The sequence below is a fragment of the Myotis myotis genome, unplaced genomic scaffold, assembly GCF_014108235.1.
Source record: "Myotis myotis isolate mMyoMyo1 unplaced genomic scaffold, mMyoMyo1.p scaffold_m19_p_3, whole genome shotgun sequence".
Taxonomy (NCBI): Eukaryota; Metazoa; Chordata; class Mammalia; order Chiroptera; family Vespertilionidae; genus Myotis; species Myotis myotis.
In genome coordinates this window covers 162772174-162790667 of record NW_023416335.1, presented here as the reverse complement: position 1 = coordinate 162790667, position 18494 = coordinate 162772174, and the positions used below count along the sequence as shown (strand labels likewise).

General features: G+C 44.1%; 1 protein-coding gene across 1 annotated transcript; it reads right to left on the bottom strand.

Annotated features, from left to right (window-relative positions):
* Positions 1-986: 986 nt before the first annotated feature.
* CELA1 (chymotrypsin like elastase 1) lies at positions 987-18148 on the bottom strand. Its single transcript, XM_036300897.1, has 8 exons — positions 16760-18148; positions 15997-16079; positions 14517-14617; positions 13378-13503; positions 11342-11478; positions 9672-9817; positions 2917-3066; positions 987-1139 (listed from the first exon to the last, which is right to left on the bottom strand). The coding sequence occupies exons 1-8, from the start codon at positions 16797-16799 to the stop codon at positions 1122-1124; spliced, it is 801 nt and encodes a 266-aa protein (XP_036156790.1). The 5' UTR covers positions 16800-18148; the 3' UTR covers positions 987-1121.
* Between the last annotated feature and the right edge of the window lie 346 nt (positions 18149-18494).

The window sequence follows — 18494 nt, the reverse complement described above, 5'->3', positions numbered from 1 at the left end:
ACTTTTCTCTACTAGTATGTGGCTTAAAGCTACCGGAACCCCAACACCCTTAATCTTCTCCTCGACTCTTCTGCTGAAATATATGGCCTTCATGATGACAGGCTGCTTTGGGAGCTTTCCCTTCCCCAGAACTTTGTAGTAGCCCGATAACACCACATCAATGATAGGAACCGCTCCAGTCTTGTTTTTGGCAGCCTTTACCTGCCTGTGTCTGCTCACTTACCAGGGTCCATAGTTTATCAAGGTTGAAAGTTGGGCAGAAGCTCTGGTTCCTCTTTAAGTGGTAATTCCTCATATCAACTTTACCCTAGTAACCTGGGTGATAGTTGTCCAAGTTGATCCCGCAATGTTACAAGCCACCAGCATTACCTCAGCCTCCCAAGTGCTTCTGGTGCTTGCGGATGTGGCTGTGGCCATGGCTCACGTGAGGCCTCTCCCTTTTTGTTCTGCCTCTTCCCCTTAAATCTTTATTTTCTTTGTTCAACATTTTCTTTTCTCCTTTTTTCTACTCTTTTACTTCCTAGTCTTTCTTTCTAATTTGCCACTTTCTTTGCTGGCATCTGACCTACCACCTAATCCTATACTCCTGTCTCTAGTGTATCCTTGTATGAAGTTGCCACCACCCAGAACCTTGGGGTGAGCACTTGTTCTAGGCACTGAAGGGGGAAACAAAAGAAGAAGGAGCCTACAGTGTACCTGGAATATCAGAACACATTTGTTACTCAGGAACATTAAAAAGTACTCTGTGACTTTGTATATAGAAAACATGCATTGGAGGAAGGCAGATGGGTAGGTTAATGGATCTGTAGATCCTAAGATAATTTAAAAAGGATAATATAAAACCACTCCCACTTGGCTTTGTTTGTGAACTGATAGAGGTGGCAGCAAATGGAAGAACCAGCCCAGAAATGTGGTGAAATCCGACTTGGGACCTATAACTGCATTTTTCTAGAGAGCTTAATTATAAATAAAAAGACACAGGTTGGTAATGTGTATGCAGTTTTATTTGCATTTCTGTATCTGGTTCAATAGTCTCCTAGAATGTTTTTTTCTTGATGGCCTCAAGTCCTGCTGCGAATTAAAGAATTATCTTGGCATGGCTGTTGTACTCAGGAAGATGTTCAGTTGCTGGCAATGACCTGAAGAAAAAGCAAGTTATATCCATAGTCAGTTATTTCTGCCTACATCCTTTCTTTTTCCTTCAGGGTTCCTAGTTGCATATGACCCTATACTGGGTTTGTAGGGAGATAAGAGGTTGTAGGGCAGGAAGTATGTTGCAGCTGTGTCAAGACAATTCAATGTTATGGACATACTAGTGTCTCAGTGCACGGATTCGTGCACATTGAAAGGAAATTAATTAGAAGAAATATTTTAATATTGCTATTTGCCCTTTCTCTAATAGAGGTGTCAACCAAATTCATGATCGACAATGACAGATCAAAACACACGTGTGTGATTGGCACCAGGAGAGCTTTATATGTATCGAGCATGCGCAAGTCAACTTAGCCTTTTATATATAGAGAATAAACCTGCTTAATTAGACCTGCTTTCTGATTTAGCTAAACTTTTTCCAGCCCAGTGAAGCACCCCAACTTCTCTTTCAGGTAATTGTCAGCAACACAGCAGTAAATAGCAACATGAAGCACATTATTATTGTAGATCACACAGGGAGAACAAAGGGTAAAATATTTAACTGCAGCAGTGTTTGACTATATTCTGCACAGTGAGAAAACCTGAAGTCATTTTCAAGGTCCACCATATCTTACTTCTTTTCAGTTGGGTCAAATTTCTAAACTTTCTAAATCTCTGTTTTCTGGCTAATGAAAAGAAAATAGGACTCTCCCGAGTCTCCTATCTACCTACTCCAGAACTTCTGTGAGGATCAAATGAGATGAGGCATGTGAAAATGCTTCACAAACATTTGGTTAAAGTGTAAAATGTTTGCACCTGGCTACAAAGCAAGTCGTGTTCCTGGGCTGAAAAAACTCCAAGGTTAGTTACTAGGGAGAGGAAACTGAGCGTTGCTATGTGACATCATTACCCAGCACCCACAGCGACTGTTTCTGGGCTGCGGCTGTGGGCTGCATTTTGCACCATGGGGTCTCAGCAGTGTTGGCTGCGATTTGCTGGGGTGTTGCTCCAGGGTGGTGGCAGGGACTGTGTCCCACTTGAGGGAAGCTGAGTGTTGGTTTGTCAGTGCCAGGTCCATGTGCCGTTTATTTTTAAATAGCCAGTGCACATCATGGCAGCTCCAGCTCCTGCATTGAGCATCTGCCCCCTGGTGGTCAGTGTGCATCATAGCTACCAGTCAGATGGACACTAGCCTTTTACATATATATAGATATCCAGCATTTAGTGGCAAGGACAGACTTTGCAATGGTTGTGAGTTAATGTTCATACCACAAGACTCCAGAATGAGTTAGAAGGCTGCAAGGCACAGGTGAGATGACTGTGAGGCTCTCCCAATAAGTTAGTATCAATGGCGTCTCATCTAACTCTCAAAAATTGTTTAAAGTGGTAAAACCTCTTTCCAAAGGGTAGAGCAAATTCTCATAATGGGAGAGATTGTTAGTGCCTCTCCCCTTGCCCAGGAGAATGCAGGCTTTCTGAAGCTGTTTTTCTTTGACTTTAACTTAGGACAGCAGTGATAAATGCCTGGTTCAGATCTGTTGTTACCACCATCTTACCCTAAGCAGTAAACAATATGGTGAAGCCTGCTTAGTGGGTATGTGAAGGGAAACTCAGGGTGGTATCATTATTGAGGGAAAGTGCACTATGGGGGGAAGGGAAAGGAGTAAACATATGAATGTGGTGAGGAAAATGATGGTTTCCCCTGCCCAACTTTTGCTCTCCAACCCAGCCAGTGCACAGGCCTCCAGGTGACCCTATTTCAACCCATTATTTGAGAGGACTCACGTTATTCATCCAAGAGATGTAAGCAGAGACCCGGGTGAAGACTGTGGGCTTCCTGGAGACATTACAGCCCTGGCTGGACACAAAGCTGGTGACTCCATGGACAGTATACTGACCATTCACCAAGCAGTGGAGGGGGCCTCCAGAATCACCCTGCAGGAAATAAAAGCAGAGTCCTGAAATTCCAGATATTTTGATCTTTGGGCCTTGGCTTTTGCTTACACCCTGCCCACCCCCATCTCTGTAAAATTCTGTACAGTTTTAAAACTCCAATTCAACTCACCACTTTCTTCATAATCCCACAATCAAGATGAATCTCTTCTTCCTTTCTAAACGACCACAGTACTTCTTCCTTTCTTTTGCATTATTTATGTCATGTTCTGCCTTGCATTTTGGTTTCATAATTTGTTTCTACCTCCCACGCATAGCTGAGAGCTTGAGACAGGAGCTATGTTTTGACGATAATTTTCCTTTCTACATTGCTAACACAGAACTTTGAACAGTTACAAGTTTAATAGTGTTTTTTTTTTTACTTAAATTGAACCTGGGATGGGAGAAGTAGGGTGTTCTAATGATTTCTTTATCCCCAGCATTTACACCAATGAGTCTAATTAGACTTAACATTTAAACACAGGATAGGTAGTCAATACATGTTAAACTAAACTGGGGTAAAGAGGAGAGAAATAATGTATTGGGTAGTGGTTACATGCTCAGACTTAGAATCAAGAACCTGGGTTTATAGAATATGACCTTGACATGCTTCTTCATACTCAGTTCCAAGAATGCCAGTTCTATAATAACGGACATAAAAATTGGAAGGCATTTCTCGGGAGAATCTGAGAATAAGAGGACCAGTTTAGGAGGTAAACTTGTGAATAACAAATTCTAGAAAGAGAAAATAAAAATGGAGGGGAGGACATATCAGCAATACATGTTTTCAGAAACAAAGCTCTGGAGTTTCCAGAATGAAAAAAAGCTAGTAAGTGTCCCTCACGATGAATGCAAATAGACCCATATCAAGACACAGCCCACTATGGACAAGAGAAGATAAAATAGGTCGCTTACAAATTAATTGAGAGTATGGGGCTGAATTAGCAATAAGTTGAGTACATGTTATGCAAATAAAAAAGAATTATTATTTTCCAGGGAAAACAAAGTTATGCAGGAAATGAAAATTAATCCCAGAATACCTGGTTTGGTTGTGCATCACATTTGACACAATTATAACAAACATTAAATGTTAATCTAATGAAAATTATTTTTGGAGTTTGAGGTGGTGATAGAAAAAGTTCATGCTTGGGGGCAAGTAAAAATGTGTAAAAGGAAGAGATATCTGCATCTCTCATAATGCCTGAACTGATAAATTAAGTATAATATAACTATATATATTTTTAGAGAGGTATGGAAGTAGAAACAAAAGTCAGCTGAAAAGAGTTGAAAGTAGTTCCTTTTAGGGAGCAAGAGCTCAAGGGGTAGAAGGAACACAATGACTATTCTTTTCCATTATTAAGCCTCATAGTTTTATTTGCCACCTTAAGCAATTTAATATGTATAGTTTCAATAAAAAATTAAAGCGAAGAAGAAGAAGAAGAAGAAGAAGAAGAAGAAGAAGAAGAAGAAGAAGGAGAAAGAACAGAAAAGAAAAGAAAAGAAAAGAAAAGAAAGGAAGGAAGGAAGAAAAAGAAAGAAAGAAGAAAGAAGAAGATCTAGGGAAAGAGACCAAAGATCTAGCTGTATCCCACCTGAACTAATGTTTAGGCAAAGTAAATGTTTTTAGATTATTGTACTCAAAACAAACAAAACAATCTAAACCTCTTCTATCCAAATTCTAATAGGGATTTGAGAGTACTTCTGGGCTATAGGATAGGAAAGTAATTGAGTTATATGTAATACAATTGTCTTATGCTAATTGATCTGAAAAGAAATAAAGGCTCTGGAGAGATGGAGGGCATGGCTGAGGATTAGGACAGAAGGAAGAGATTGACAAGAACTCAGTGGGAGTATGTGGATCGAGGTCAGAGAAGCTCAATGAATTCACTCTCAGGAAAAGGGGTTGGGAACACAGAAGTCTGAAAACCTAGAGAACACGCTATTTGGAAAAGTCCAGTGGGAAGGGACCCAAAGACATAATTATCTTAAAGAATTGTCAATTTGGAGTGGCAACCAGAATTCAAGACCCTGGGAGAGAAGAAATTTGGACACACAGAGAACACCACGGATCCACGGATGAGAAAAGACCATATGAGGACTCAGCAAGGTCACCATCTGATAGCTAAGGAGAAAGGCCCAAGAAGAAATCAAACCTGCTGACATCTTGATTGGACTCCCAGCCTCTAGAGCTTACATTTCACTGACCTGACCTTAGTTTCTCACCTTGGGTAATTGTTGACCTCCAAGCAGCAGAAGACAATAACCCAGTTTTGACTAAAAGTCACAAGGTTAAGCCCCTGGCTAACCCCCTGGATAACATCTTAAGTTGTGTCAGTTCCTGAGCCCTAAAGCTGGGTGATCCCCTTGGCTACCTCTCTTTGAAACCGATTATGGACAATTGGATTCTTCAAAAATATCAATGTCATGAAAGACAAAAAATACAGTAAAATAAAAATAAGGGACAATAAAGGAGACTAAAGAGATATTTCTATTATTTGAAAAATATTTCTATTATTTAAAAAATGAAATTCGTGCACAGGGGTGGGGGGTGTGTGTCCCTCAGTCCGGCCTTCACCCTCTCGCAATCTGGGGCCCTTTGGGGGATGACTGACTGCCTAAACCAGCCAATCAGGCCTAAACCAGCAGTCGGACATCCCTCTTGCAATCCGGGACCCCTTGCTCCTAAATGCCTGCCTGCTCACTCCTAACCACTTCCCTGCTCGCTCCTTGTGGCTCCTTAGCGCTGCCATGGAGGTGGGGGAGGCTCCAGCCACCACAGTTGCGCTCTCCAGCAGTGAGCCCAGCTTCTGGCTGAGCGAGCAGTGCTCCTGCTGTGGGAGCGCACTGACCACCAGGGGGCAGCTCCTGTGTTGAGCGTTTGCTCCCTGGTGATCAGTGCGCATCATAGCGACCAGTCGTTCTGGTCACTGGGCTTTTATATATAGATAGATAAATTTTAAAAAAGACCCTGGGAAGTGAATTAACTAAAAAAGATTAAACCTTAAGAGGTTATAGGTTAAGCTGGCTGAGGAGGATCTGAGAGGTTGTCTTAGTTTCTTTTTTTTGCCCCTCCTTGCATGTAAGGTTCCTAGGATACAGGACTCTTAAGTTTTAACACTGGAAAAGTCCTGGGAAAACTAGGATGATTTGGTCGCCTTACTTCCATAGTACTACTGAGTGCTCACAAAAAAAGCAATCTTTGCTTCTGTTATTTCAGCCAGCCTACCAGCCTCCTGCTGGCTTCTCTTCCTCCTTCACCTAGCGTGCACCTTGCATTTGATTTGCAGTCTTGCCTTTTGCCCCAGTAATGCAGGAAAACTTAGTCCTGGATTAATCCGTTCTCGAGAGCTGGATCTTTGAATGGTTATTGTGTAATCTCTAACCTCAGCCTATCAGTAATATTTTGGAGGCCAGTCCTTCTCCCATTCACTTTAATTAATACAGACCCATACAGTCCTTTCCTCTTCAGTTTCAACATCCAGTTTGACACCTAGTTCATGAGTAAATAGAAGCAATAATGCAGAACACCTGTCGACTTCCACGTACCCAGCATGCACACTCATGTTTATGCACATTTTGGCATCCCTCTCCCTGCCCAAAGCCAGCTCCACCTGTGCTCTTGGTTCCATCTTTTCTGTTTCCACTGGGATCTTGTGCTCTCCATTCATTCCCTCTCGTTGACTCTATAGGATCCTTCTCTTTCTGCCTTTTTAACATACTTAATTTTCTTCCCTCTTAAACGGTCCATCTCCTTCTTGACTTCTCATCCCTCTTAAAGCTACCAGGCTTTTTTGTGTTCCTCTCTTTCACCCAAGATTATTAAAAGAGTGTTCTACATTTCCTTGTTATGTTTTTTTAAAAAAATATTTTTATATGTTTTTATTTATTTCAGAGAGAGGAAGGGAGAGAGAGAGAGAAACATCAATGATGAGAGAGAATCAGCAACTGACTGCCTCTTGTACGCCCTCGTACTGGGGATCAGGCCCACAACTTGGGCATGTGCCCTGAATGGGAAATGAACCGTGACCTCCTGGTCAACCACTGAGCCACACTGGCTGGGCCCTCACTATGTTTTTATTGCCTCTTCTTTCTTACCCTTTAGCTTCTGCCATCACCACTCCACTGGAACTGTTTTTGCCATAGTTGCCAGAGACTCACCCACTGCCAAATAGTCACTTTTAGTTATCTACTATGGCTCTGGCTGCACTGTTTATTATGTGATGACCTATCCATATTTTTGAGATTTAATAAAACTCTTATTTTTCTCTTGCCACTATTCCCTTTTAGATATTTATGGGTTCTTTGTCTTTCACATATCTCCCTGAAACACTCTAGTATTTATGTTATTGCAGTTCTGCTAAGTCACTGCTCTTTTTCTAGTGGTTTCCTTGGGGCTGAGAGGTGGGGTGGGAGTGTCTCAGTTGCTGTTAGGGGTATCTCTAGCCCAGCTCTCTCACCCAGGTTCTGCTTTCTTTATATCTAATTTCTTACCAGTTAACTATACCTGAATATCCCACAGGGATCTCAGACTCAGCATATCCAGAACTAAACTCATCACCTTTCCTCTCAAATCCTATAAATCTTGTCTCATTTGAGGGAGCAAACCTCTCTCCCAAATAACTTAAGCCAAATGCCTGTAATGCATCCCATATCCTCCTTCTTCCCTCTTCTCCACTGCCCTAATTCAGACCCTCAAATTTCTTGCCTGGATAATTACAATAGTCTCCTAACCAATCTCCCTGCCAATCTTGTCCTCTTCAAAAACCTGATTATTTGTCATCAGAGAGTGCTTCTAAAAGGCAAATCTGATCATGCTGTTCTCCTGTTTGAAACTCTTTGATAATGTCCCAGTACCTAAGTGATAAAGTCCATGTCCCCCAAGCATGACATTTAAAGCCCTATGTCATGTGGCTCCTACTTGCCCCAGTGTCACCTCCTGACATTCCCTAGTATGGTAATAGTTTATACTCTAGCTCAAGGAGTCAGCAAACTTTTTTCTGTTAACGACCAATAGTAAATATCTTAGGCTCTGCAGGCTTTGCTACAACTACTCAATTCTGTAAAAGCAGCCATAAACAATACACAAGAAACAACTATACTGTTTTCCAATAAAATATTTTTATGAAAATTTTATATTTTTATATTTGAAATTTTATATTTTTCATGTGTCATGACATATTATTCTGTTATTTTCCTCCTAACCATTTAAAAATGTAAAAGCCATTCTTAGCTCAAGGGCCAGACAAAAACAGGCATCAGACTGGATTTGGAGGCTTGTGGGCTTCGACCTCTGCTCCAGATAGCTGTAGGGAACACCCTGTAATTCTGTATGTGTCCTACCTAGGTTCTTGGTCCATGCCTTTCTTCATGCTGTACCTCTCCCTGAATGTCTTTCCCTCCTTCTCCTGTTTAACTTTCAGGACTCACTGCAGATTCCACTTTCTCAGAGAAGGCAAGTCTTTTCAGACCCCAACAGATAGAGGTAAGTACCTATTTTTTGGACTTCCCTACCACCTGGTGCATATCTTTATTGTAAACACTTAACCATATTATATTACAACTAGAGGCCTGGTGCATGAAAATCATGCACTTGGGGGAGGGGAGGCCCTCAGCAAGGCCTGCACCCTCTCGCAGTCTGGCAGCCCTCAGGGGATGTCTGACTGACAGTGGGGAGCGGGCCTAAGCCAGCAGTCGGATATCCTTAGCGCTGCTACAGAGGTGGGAGAGGCTCCCACCACTGGCGCTATGCTCGCCAGCCCAGCTCAGAGCTTCTGGCTGAGTGGCGTTCCCCCTGTGGGAGCACACTGACCACCAGGGGGCAGCTCCTGCATTGAGCGTCTGCCCCTGGTGGTCAGTGCACATCATAGCGACTAGTTGCTCTGCTGTTTGGTTGATTTGCATATTAGCCTTTTATTATATAGGATGTTCTCTCATATGTCTGCTCTTATCATTTCTCCACTGTGTTTATCTTTGTATCCCTAGCATAAATGCACAGTATCTGGTATTTTATTTAGTAGCTAATCAAGACCATTTGTTGAATTGCATTAAGAAATCTGTAAGATGGCGTATTGCTGATTCATTGTGTCTAAAGAGAAAATTCTGTTTTATTTATACTATTATAAAACCATTTGTGCACTACTATATCCACCCATATGTATGGCTATAAGTACTAGTGAGGTAAAAGAGTGGAAATAGAGGAGCTATTGATCATTGATCAATAGATTGATCATTTTTGTGCTCCTCTAAGGGGAGCTACCTTATACAAAATTACAACCATCACTCCAGGCTTAGCCCCACTGCACCCATAAAAAGTCTAGGTCCTGAACAAATTCTAAAGAACATATACCAACACAAATATTAGACCACATACAAGCTTTTGAGGTGGGGGCTCTAGGCAAGATGCATTTTTAAGATTTTTTTCAACTTTGAGATCCTGTGAGCATAGAGTTACTAGCAAAGAATCATTCTCATTCAGAAACCAGAGTAGAAAGTTGTATCTGTACATGGGGTGTAAATGTGGAATAGCAGGTAAGGAAAAGGTGGGAAGTGGTAGGCAGAGAGGGGAGAGATCTGGGGTGGGACTTTAGACACTTTCTACAAGTGTTCACCTGGCATCCAGAGCGAGCTCCATCTCCTCCAGCGCACACCATGGTGTTCTTCACAGTGGAGCCCCAGTAGGAGGAGCTGGAGCAGGTGGCGTAGTCCACAGTGGGCAGGTAAGCCTGCTGCAGGGTCTGGGCCAGCTGTCCGTTGGCTAAACACGACGCACACAGCATTGGAGATCAGCCCCAGATACTATCCAAGGGAAAAAACCTTCCACATTCTCCCAAACCTTCCCAAGCTCTGATGAAAGCTGAACTCCAGGCAAGCTCCTTCTTTCTGCTCACTGCATGTCATAGATCCTCCTTTTTATCTCTTTATATGGAAACAACAGGCTCTTTCCTTTAGGGAGTCATCCTTGATTGCTGTTCCTGGGTTCTAAAAAACCAGCCCTAGCCAGTTTGGCTCAGTGGATAGAACTGGCCTGCGGACTGAAGGGTCCCGGGGTTCAATGCCCCGGCTCGATCCCTGGTGGGGGGTATATGGGAGTCAGCCAATCACTGATTCTCTCTCATCGTTGATGTTTCTATTTATCTCTCCCTCTCACTTCCTCTCTGAAATCAATAAAAAATATATTTAAAAAACACACAAATAATACAGATTTAAAAAAAAACAACAACCCACAAACAATCCTACTCCTGCCTTTTTAAAAACAAAAAACAAAAAAACCTCATGGATACCTTAGCAAAGTAACTAGAATCGTTTGTTGATAATTTATCTACCTGTCCTGTTTTTTCCTTACATTGTATACCCTATAAGCAGAAATGGGACTGTGCACCCTTGTTTGCATTTCTTAAGAGCTTGATGCAACTTTTCTTTATCTGGCTCTTTGATTTTTCAAAGCCTTTGTACATGAATTATTTCTTTGGATCCTTACAACCCTTTCATGTTAAAGATCATGAAATTGAACCATAATGACATTAAGTGAACTGAGAGCAGAGCAAGATTAGAAGTATGTCTCTTAGCTCCAGATTTTCCCAGGAGACTGACTGCTCATAGCAAGGCCTTGCTTCTCTTTCAGAGCTCAAATACTGCCTGGTGGCTCTTAGACTTCCATGTCAGGCCTAACGTCTCTGCCCCTCTTAACTATCTCTGCTCATAGCTCCTCCCACCTTTTTATGTTATCTGAATGACATTCCCTACCAGAAACCTTCCCATGATGACCAGAAGAAGGCGGAGGCTTCATCTGCAATGACTTTTCTGGACCTACAACTACCCTGGTTCATTCACTCCCAACCCAAACCCAGTGACTGTCTATGGAGGTAGCACAATGGTGTAATGACTACTAAAGTGGGAGCCAGGATACCTGGGTTCCAGCCCCAGATCAGTAGTTACTAACTAGTAATGTGATCCTGAACAAAATGTTTAATTTCCTTTGGCCTCAGTTTCCTCATGTATAAAATAAAATGAGAGGCTTGTATATAATACTGAGTTAAGTAGTGTGGCTTTTTGTTGTTGTTGCTGTTGGGTTGTTTTTTAGGGTTATAAGAGTCTGAATCTCTGCCTTGATTCCATTGCCTGTTCTTAGCTTGATTTCATGTCTCAGTTATTTTATCTCTGGTTCCTTTGTGGTTTCTTGGCTTCTGGCTATGAATGCCTAGGACCACAGAAAATTGTACCCTAGAAGCTCAGCTAATCAAGATTCATGTGGTAGACGGTGCCCATGTAGGCGACTTACTTCTGGTCCTGCCCCAGCCTGTGATGTAGCAGGGACTGTTGTTAGCCAGGATGGTTCCCTCCCGTGGCAGAACACCCAGCTGGACATAGTTGTTGAGGGTAACGCTCTGGGCCAGGCGCAGCAGGGCGATGTCATAGCTACGAGAGGGAGGAAAAAAGACTGCTCACTCGTGGTCCAGCTGCCCATGGCTGAACAGGTCTCAGCTGCTCTTTGGCTGAACAGGTCTCAGGTCTCAGGTCTCAGGTGGGCATATGGGCAGGCCCTCCCCTAGCCTTGTGTCCCCATAGAATTGGAAACCAGTGATTTTGAAGGGGGAACTGACTTGCTAAATCTCAAATTTGAGGCGTTATACATTTGGATTGTTTAGGACATTATATATTTGACAGCAGCACCTGCTGGTGAAGTCTTGGTGTTGTAGTCTAGCCGAGATCCCTGCAACCCGAGGAGTGGAGCTTAAATCTTAATATATATATATGCATATACTGTATATTTTATTTCAGGGAGGCAGGGAGAGGGAGAGAGAGATAGAAACATCAATGATGACAGAGAATCATTGATTGGCTGCCTCCTGCACATCCCCTACTGGGGGTCCAGCCTGCAACCTGGGAATGTGTCATGACCAGGAATAGAACCAGGACCTTCTAGTTCATAGGTTGACATGCAACCACGGAGCCACACCGGCCAGGCTGGAGCTTATATCTTTCAGTTATAAGTGGGGAATCAGGAAGGAGTAGAATTTTGCAATGATGGTAGCAAATATCCCAATTACTTGAACTGATCCCAACCCCCATATTCTATAGAATTGACCACCATTTTGATGACTTCTTTTCCAAAAATGTACAGCTCAGTCTTGGTGGAGTTTTCACATGTAAGATTCATTTTAAGAAAATTACTTTTGTTGATGAAGTCTATTCTATAAAATCTTATATAATAAAAGGGTAATATGCAAATAGACCGAATGGCAGAACTGAACAACCAATCAAAGTGTAATATGCTAATGATATGCTAAGGTTGCTCAACTGCTCGTTATGACGTGCACTGACCACCAGGGGGCAGATGCTCCAACCTGTAGGTTAGCTTGCTACTGGTGTCTGGCTGATTGGGACTGAGCAAGATGGGCTGGACACGCCCTGTAGCCCTCCTGCAGTCCCTCCCCGGCCCAATCGTGCACCAGTGGGGTCCCTCAGCCTGGCCTGTGCCCTCTAGCAATCCAGGACCCCTCGGGGGATGTCAGAGAGCTGGTTTCAGCCCGATCCCGCAGACCACTCCCCTTGGGAAGGCGCCAGATGCAGGGTTCATGGCTGGTGAGAGCTGCTGTGGCAGTGCGAGCCTCTCCCGATTGGGACTGATTGGGCTCGAGCCTGTGGCAAGCACATTGGGGCTGGGATGAGTAGGAGCGGCAGGTAGGAGCTGCAGGTTGGACTGCGGGTTTCAGCCCTATCCTTGCAGGCCACCCAAAGGGACCCACCCATGCACGAATTTGTGCACTGAGCCTCTAGTACAGCGGTTCTCAACCTGTGGGTCGCGACCCCTTTAGGGGTCCCTAAGGCCTTCAGAAAACACATATATAATTACATATTGTTTTTGTGATTAATCACTATGCTTTAATTATGTTCAATTTGAAACAATGAAAATACATCCTGCATATCAGATATTTACATTACGATTCATAACAGTAGCAAAATTACAGTTATGAAGTAGCAACAAAAATAATTTTATGGTTGGGGGTCACCACAACATGAGGAACTATATTAAAGGGTCGCGGCATTAGGAAGGTTGAGAACCACTGCTCTAGTAAATAATAAATAACAATAAAAACAGAAACATTTAACTCTGCAGAGAAGGAGCTTTAGGTGATCCAATCCTGCAAACCAGCTTAGATCAAGTAAATACCAGAAATTTTTTAAAATTCTCAAATTCTCCAAAATATAAATTCTCAAAGCCCTCATGGATGCATGTGAAGGAAGCCAAAACCCGGTTGCTAGTTAGTCAGCCCTCCACTTCCCAGCCCAAGGCCAGCCCAGCCTCGCCCTTACCCGGCAGCCACGTTATTGCTGTTCCAGTATGGATGCACCACGATCTTCTGCACACTCACGTACTGCTCAGTACCATCATTCTGACTCAGGTTGTGGTCTCCAACCACCACACGGAACGTCATTTGGCTGGAGCGACAGAAGGAAGCCATGAGTGATCCAGGATGCCCAAGCCCTCTTTTTCCCCCTTAGGGAAAAGTTGGGAAACCAGCTTATATCTTATCTTTAGGACAGGAACTCATCTTATCTGGTCCAGCAGAGGAAGGATGAAAAATCCTGGACAATGAGGAAGTAACAAGCTCCCTCATTTCCTAATTAATTAACGTGGGAGGACAAAAACTACCATCAACTTCATTTTCCCAGTTTATTAAACTAAACATCATATGGTGAACATAAATGAAATAATGGCATTTTAGCTCACAGAGGAATTTTGAGGAAAGTATAAACTTCTAGACTAATAATTCTTAAAGCATAGTCCCTGGAACAGCAGCATCTGCATAACCTGGAAATTTGCTACAAGTGCGGACTATCAGGCCTCACCCTGGACCTACCAAATCAGAAAATGCTAGATGGAGTCCTGTAACCTGTGCCTGCCAGGTGATTCTGATACATGCTCAACTGAGAACCTACCATTGTGCCATAAGAAAAAATGGTTCCCAGCCAGCAATAAAGATAAATTTTTTAAAAAAGGGACATCTGGGGGGTGGCAGTGGGGGTGATAAGGACACATATGTAATACCTTAATTAAAAAAAGGTACATCTGTAATATTTTCAACAATAAAGATAAATTTAAAAATATTGTTACCAGCCAGGCATTGACTAGGCACTCAAATATTTACCTTCTTAACCCTTACAATAACTCTACCAAGTAGGTTTTATTACCTCACTTTAGAGAGAAGAGAAAGAAGACTTAGAAAAGTAAGTCATCTAAGGTCATAGAGCTGGAAGAAGTGGAATGAGATTTGAACCCGAGCTTGCCTAATGCCAAAATTTGTACTTTTCATTATATGGTACTGCCTTCCCACAGGCCTCCAAACAGACCCTTAAAGTCTTGCCCTGGTGGTCAAAGATATATATTTCTCCCAAAGGGCCAGATTCTTCCCCTCCAGGGGCTCAGTAAAGCTGGTCTTTGTTTTTCTCACTTGTCCACACAGTGAGCAGCTGTCATCACCCAGTTCTGTCTGACGAGGGTCCCTCCACAGGTGTGATACCAGTTACCTCTGGACAGGTACTGGAGGGAAATCTAGACAGGGAGGAAAGAAAGGAAGAATAAGTGGTGTTTCTTAAAAGCCTTTGCCCCAAATTACGTTACCCCTGAAATTCCTGCCACCCCTCAAAACATTCTCCAACTTTCTGGGCTAGAGATGGCAAATAGGTTTCATTTGATCTGTCAATTGCTATTGATTGATTGTACTGTCTACCTGGTGCGGTAGCGAGAAAGGGGGTGTAGATGATCTGGGATCAGCAGGAAAGAGTGCACCATAGTTTGGCGATGTTTGCTGTGTACAAGGATGGGTGTGGGGAGGTAAAGGCATACACACAGAGTGTATTTGCCCCCCTCCCCAGCTCTAGGTTGTTGCAAAGGGCCAAGAACTCATTTCCTTCTACCTCCATTTCTTCTTGGGAAGGAAATGTAGCTATGGATTTGCTCCATCACCTAAGACCCACAAGCTTAGGTCTCAGAGCCTCCCCTCCAATGTTTTCAAGATATACCCTGTCCCCCTACTTCAGGGAATATTTAGAAATACCATTGGAATGTCCATTTTTATCAGTTCATGTCTTCTTCAGCACCTCATATAACACAATAACTTCTGAAAATTGGGGCTCAAACTTTTAAAAAAATATATATTCTTTTATGGATTTCAGAGAGGAAGGGAGAGGGAGAGAAAGATAGAAACATCAATGATGAGAGAGTATTATTGATGGGCTCCCTCCTGCAGGTCCCCTTCTGGGGATCAAGCCCGAAACCTGGGCATGTGCCCTTGACCGGAATCAAACCCAGGACCTCCCAATCCGCAGTCCAATGCTCTATCCACTGAGCCAAACCAGCCAGACGGGGCTCAAACTTTTGTAAACTGATTTAATTCTAATTGTAATTATTCTTCTCAACTTGCCAATTTTTACATTTGAATTGCTTAAATCAGAGCCTAGCTGTCCTGTTATGAAAGTGGAAACTCTTGAAATAGCCAAATAAACAACATACTCTACTTGGGGGCGGGAGTGCACTTCAAAGTATGACACGTACTGTGTGAAGGTATATGTGTGTGTGTGTGTGTGTGTGTGTGTGTGTGTGTGTGTGTGTGTCAAGGTATATGGAGTCTGAAATGTGGGTCTGGCACACAGTCTTGTTAATGTGGCACAAATGGTGTTGCTGGGAGTGTAAATGTGATTCGTGTTTAGGTGTGTGCCTGGGAGAGTGAGTGTGGTTGGTATTTAAATTCGCTCCTTCAAGCCTTTTGTACTTAGTAAAACCACCTAAGCCTGGTCCCATTCATCTTTAAAATCTAGAATACAGGCAGTTGGAGAGCTTCCTGTTGATAAGGACATACACAAACACCTGTGTATCAGTGCCCAGGCAACTCTTATTTTATTGGAAGTCTGGGGCTGGGAAGAAACACCCACCTGAGAGGGCCAGGAATTCTTCCGGGCCTCAACCCCTCCAACTACCCGGGCGTTGGTTTCCGGAAAGTCCTGGGTGCTGTGTCCTTTGTGGGGCAGAAGAAAAGTGAGTGAGGACTAAGCATGGGGTCAGCCCGGGGTGGGGATGGGGAATAGCAGTTGTGCTTTGTCTGCAAAGTCACAGTTTCTCCCTAGCAAATGAGCCCCGCTCCCCGCCCCCCCCCCCCCACACTGTGAGTTCCCTGAGCCCCTTTCTAAAGCAGGGGAGTCTGAGTGCCTTCTGCTTTCCCTGGGTGTCCTCAGAACCCTGGCCTGCTGTGAAGGACCCACCTCAAATCACCAGGCTGGGCCTCAGAGGCAACTTTTCTCAACCTTCCTCAGGCCATCCCTTGGCCTGCCGGGAACCCCCTCATTCCTGACTACTGCCACCCCCCCCCCCCCAACACACAGTGCTTGGGCAGGATTCTCCAGGGGCATGGACAGCAGTGCTCTCCCAGCCAGCACCTGCTGAGGATGTCTTCTTGTCAGTGGGGGTGGGAGGGAAGCCCAGGCCCCCGGAAGAGGCTTCTCTGCTTCATGAGGGGCCTGCACAAGAGTGGCCCCACACTTTTCTATCATGGGCTCCAAGAGAGTAAAATTTTTGCTAGACTTACAGGCAGAGTGTCCTACCCGCTCTGGAGTAGAGAGCAGGTCTGGGCTTAGGGATAGCTTTCTGACCCTCCTGCTCAAATCCCCTCCTAGAACTCAGGCCACATGACCCACTCACCATAAAGGACCAGGGTGGCAAAGATGAGGAAGCTCAGCATGTTGCCAGTGGAGTAGACCACAAGTGGCCCCTTACCATGACCCAAGCCTTTTTATACTCCTCTTATCAGCAGCTTTGCTAACCTTCCTGCCAGTTGGCAGGGCTGCGGGTAGAAGGCAGGGAAAATCACAGGTGACATGGAAATACAAATGAAAAGATTTCTTTTCAAGTAAACTAATTTATCTGTTATTCAAAGACAGAACAAGGTCAGGGCTAAATTAATTATCTACTTCTAGTTGAAAAGCATCCAACAAAGTCTTTTCCAGAAGTAAGATGGAGAACCTGGACTGGTTTTCCCTTCGGGGCGCTCCCGTAGTAGCACTGGGGAGCTACTGCCTCACTGTCCTCAGTGGCACTACAAGCACAGAGACCTATCCCATGCACTAGGAGGTGGGGGCAAAAGAGGATTGGAGGAGGGAAGAGTGACTAGCAAGAGGAAGAAAGGGTCAGCAACATCTCCGAGTGCACAGAGGGAGATGGGACGTGTGCATATGTCTGTATACCTGCAGACATAGGTGTAAATGCAGGGAGGCAAAAGCAAAGTAGGTGCATTAGAGAACTCTGTGGAAGAGGGTACTAGGAAACAGGTTTGGGGAGACTCAGAGAGCTGAAAAGAGAGCTCCCAGAGGACAATGTGGGGGAGTTAGAAGAGGGAGCCCTTGGGATAGTGAGATAATTTGAGGGTTATAAGGGTAGAGGCCAGGGGGAGCAGAGTGGAGGAGTGGGCATGTCCTGCAGGAGGCGAAAGGCTCTGCCCATCAGTCAGTAGAAGAGGAAAGAGGGAGATGCAGTATGCCTTGAGGTAGGCAGAGGACTTTGGGTTGGGAGGCCCTAGAGCAGAGGACTATGGGTGTAGTGGTTTTTTAGGCAGAGGGGAGCCGGGAAGCTTGGAAGTCTAGAGGGAAGCAGCAAAGTCACCAGGTCCCTAGAACTGCAGAATTCAACTTTTCATGTCTGCAGATACAGGAGAGGCCTAGAAAAGCTGTTAGAAGGAGTTCTATCCAAACAGTCACCTTTTTAGGTCCTTGAGCTAGTCAGGGGAATGTAAACTATGATGCTCAGGGAACCGGGAGGGCTCCCTCTCCAGTCTAACCCCCAGCATTCTAACAGAATAGAGCTTGGGGAGGAGGGCTGAGCTGGGCTGGGGACCAGGGTCTCTTTTGTCATTCTCCTCCCACCTCCTACCTCCTTTGGAGAGTAAGGAGACAGCTCTAGCCTTCGGATGAGGAGTTTAAGAGGAGGCTTTAGGGCCTCCTAAAAGTTACCCCTCAACATCACATACTCTAAAGCAGTGGTTCTCAACCTTCTGGCCCTTTAAATACAGTTCCTCATGTTGTGACCCAACCATAAAATTATTTTCGTTGCTACTTCATAACTGTAATGTTGCTACTGTTATGAATCGTAATGTAAATATCTGATATGCAGGATGGTCTTAGGCGACCCCTGTGAAAGGGTCGTTCGACCGCCAAAGGGGTCACGACCCACAGGTTAAGAACCGCTGCTCTAAAGTGTACCTTTAAGGGCAGGGCCAATATCACATCCATCTCTGTATCCGTGGCCTCGCTCAGAGAAGCCCAATCTGTATTTGCTTAAAAACCAAAATCTTTAGGTCCTGACCAGATGGCTCAGTTGGTTGGAGTGTTGTCCCATACACCAAAAAGATTGTGGGTCAGGGCACATATCTGTGTTGTGGGTT

Excerpts from the sequence above, each read along its gene's own strand:
- CELA1 (XM_036300897.1), bottom strand. The coding sequence starts at position 16,799 with ATGCTGAGCTTCCTCATCTTTGCCACCCTGGTCCTTTATG. Across the intron at positions 16,080-16,759 it reads TGCCACCCTGGTCCTTTATG|GACACAGCACCCAGGACTTT; the intron begins GTGAGTGGGTCA and ends TGCCCCACAAAG. Across the intron at positions 9,818-11,341 it reads AGGCTGGGGCAGGACCAGAA|CCAACGGACAGCTGGCCCAG; the intron begins GTAAGTCGCCTA and ends CGTCGTGTTTAG.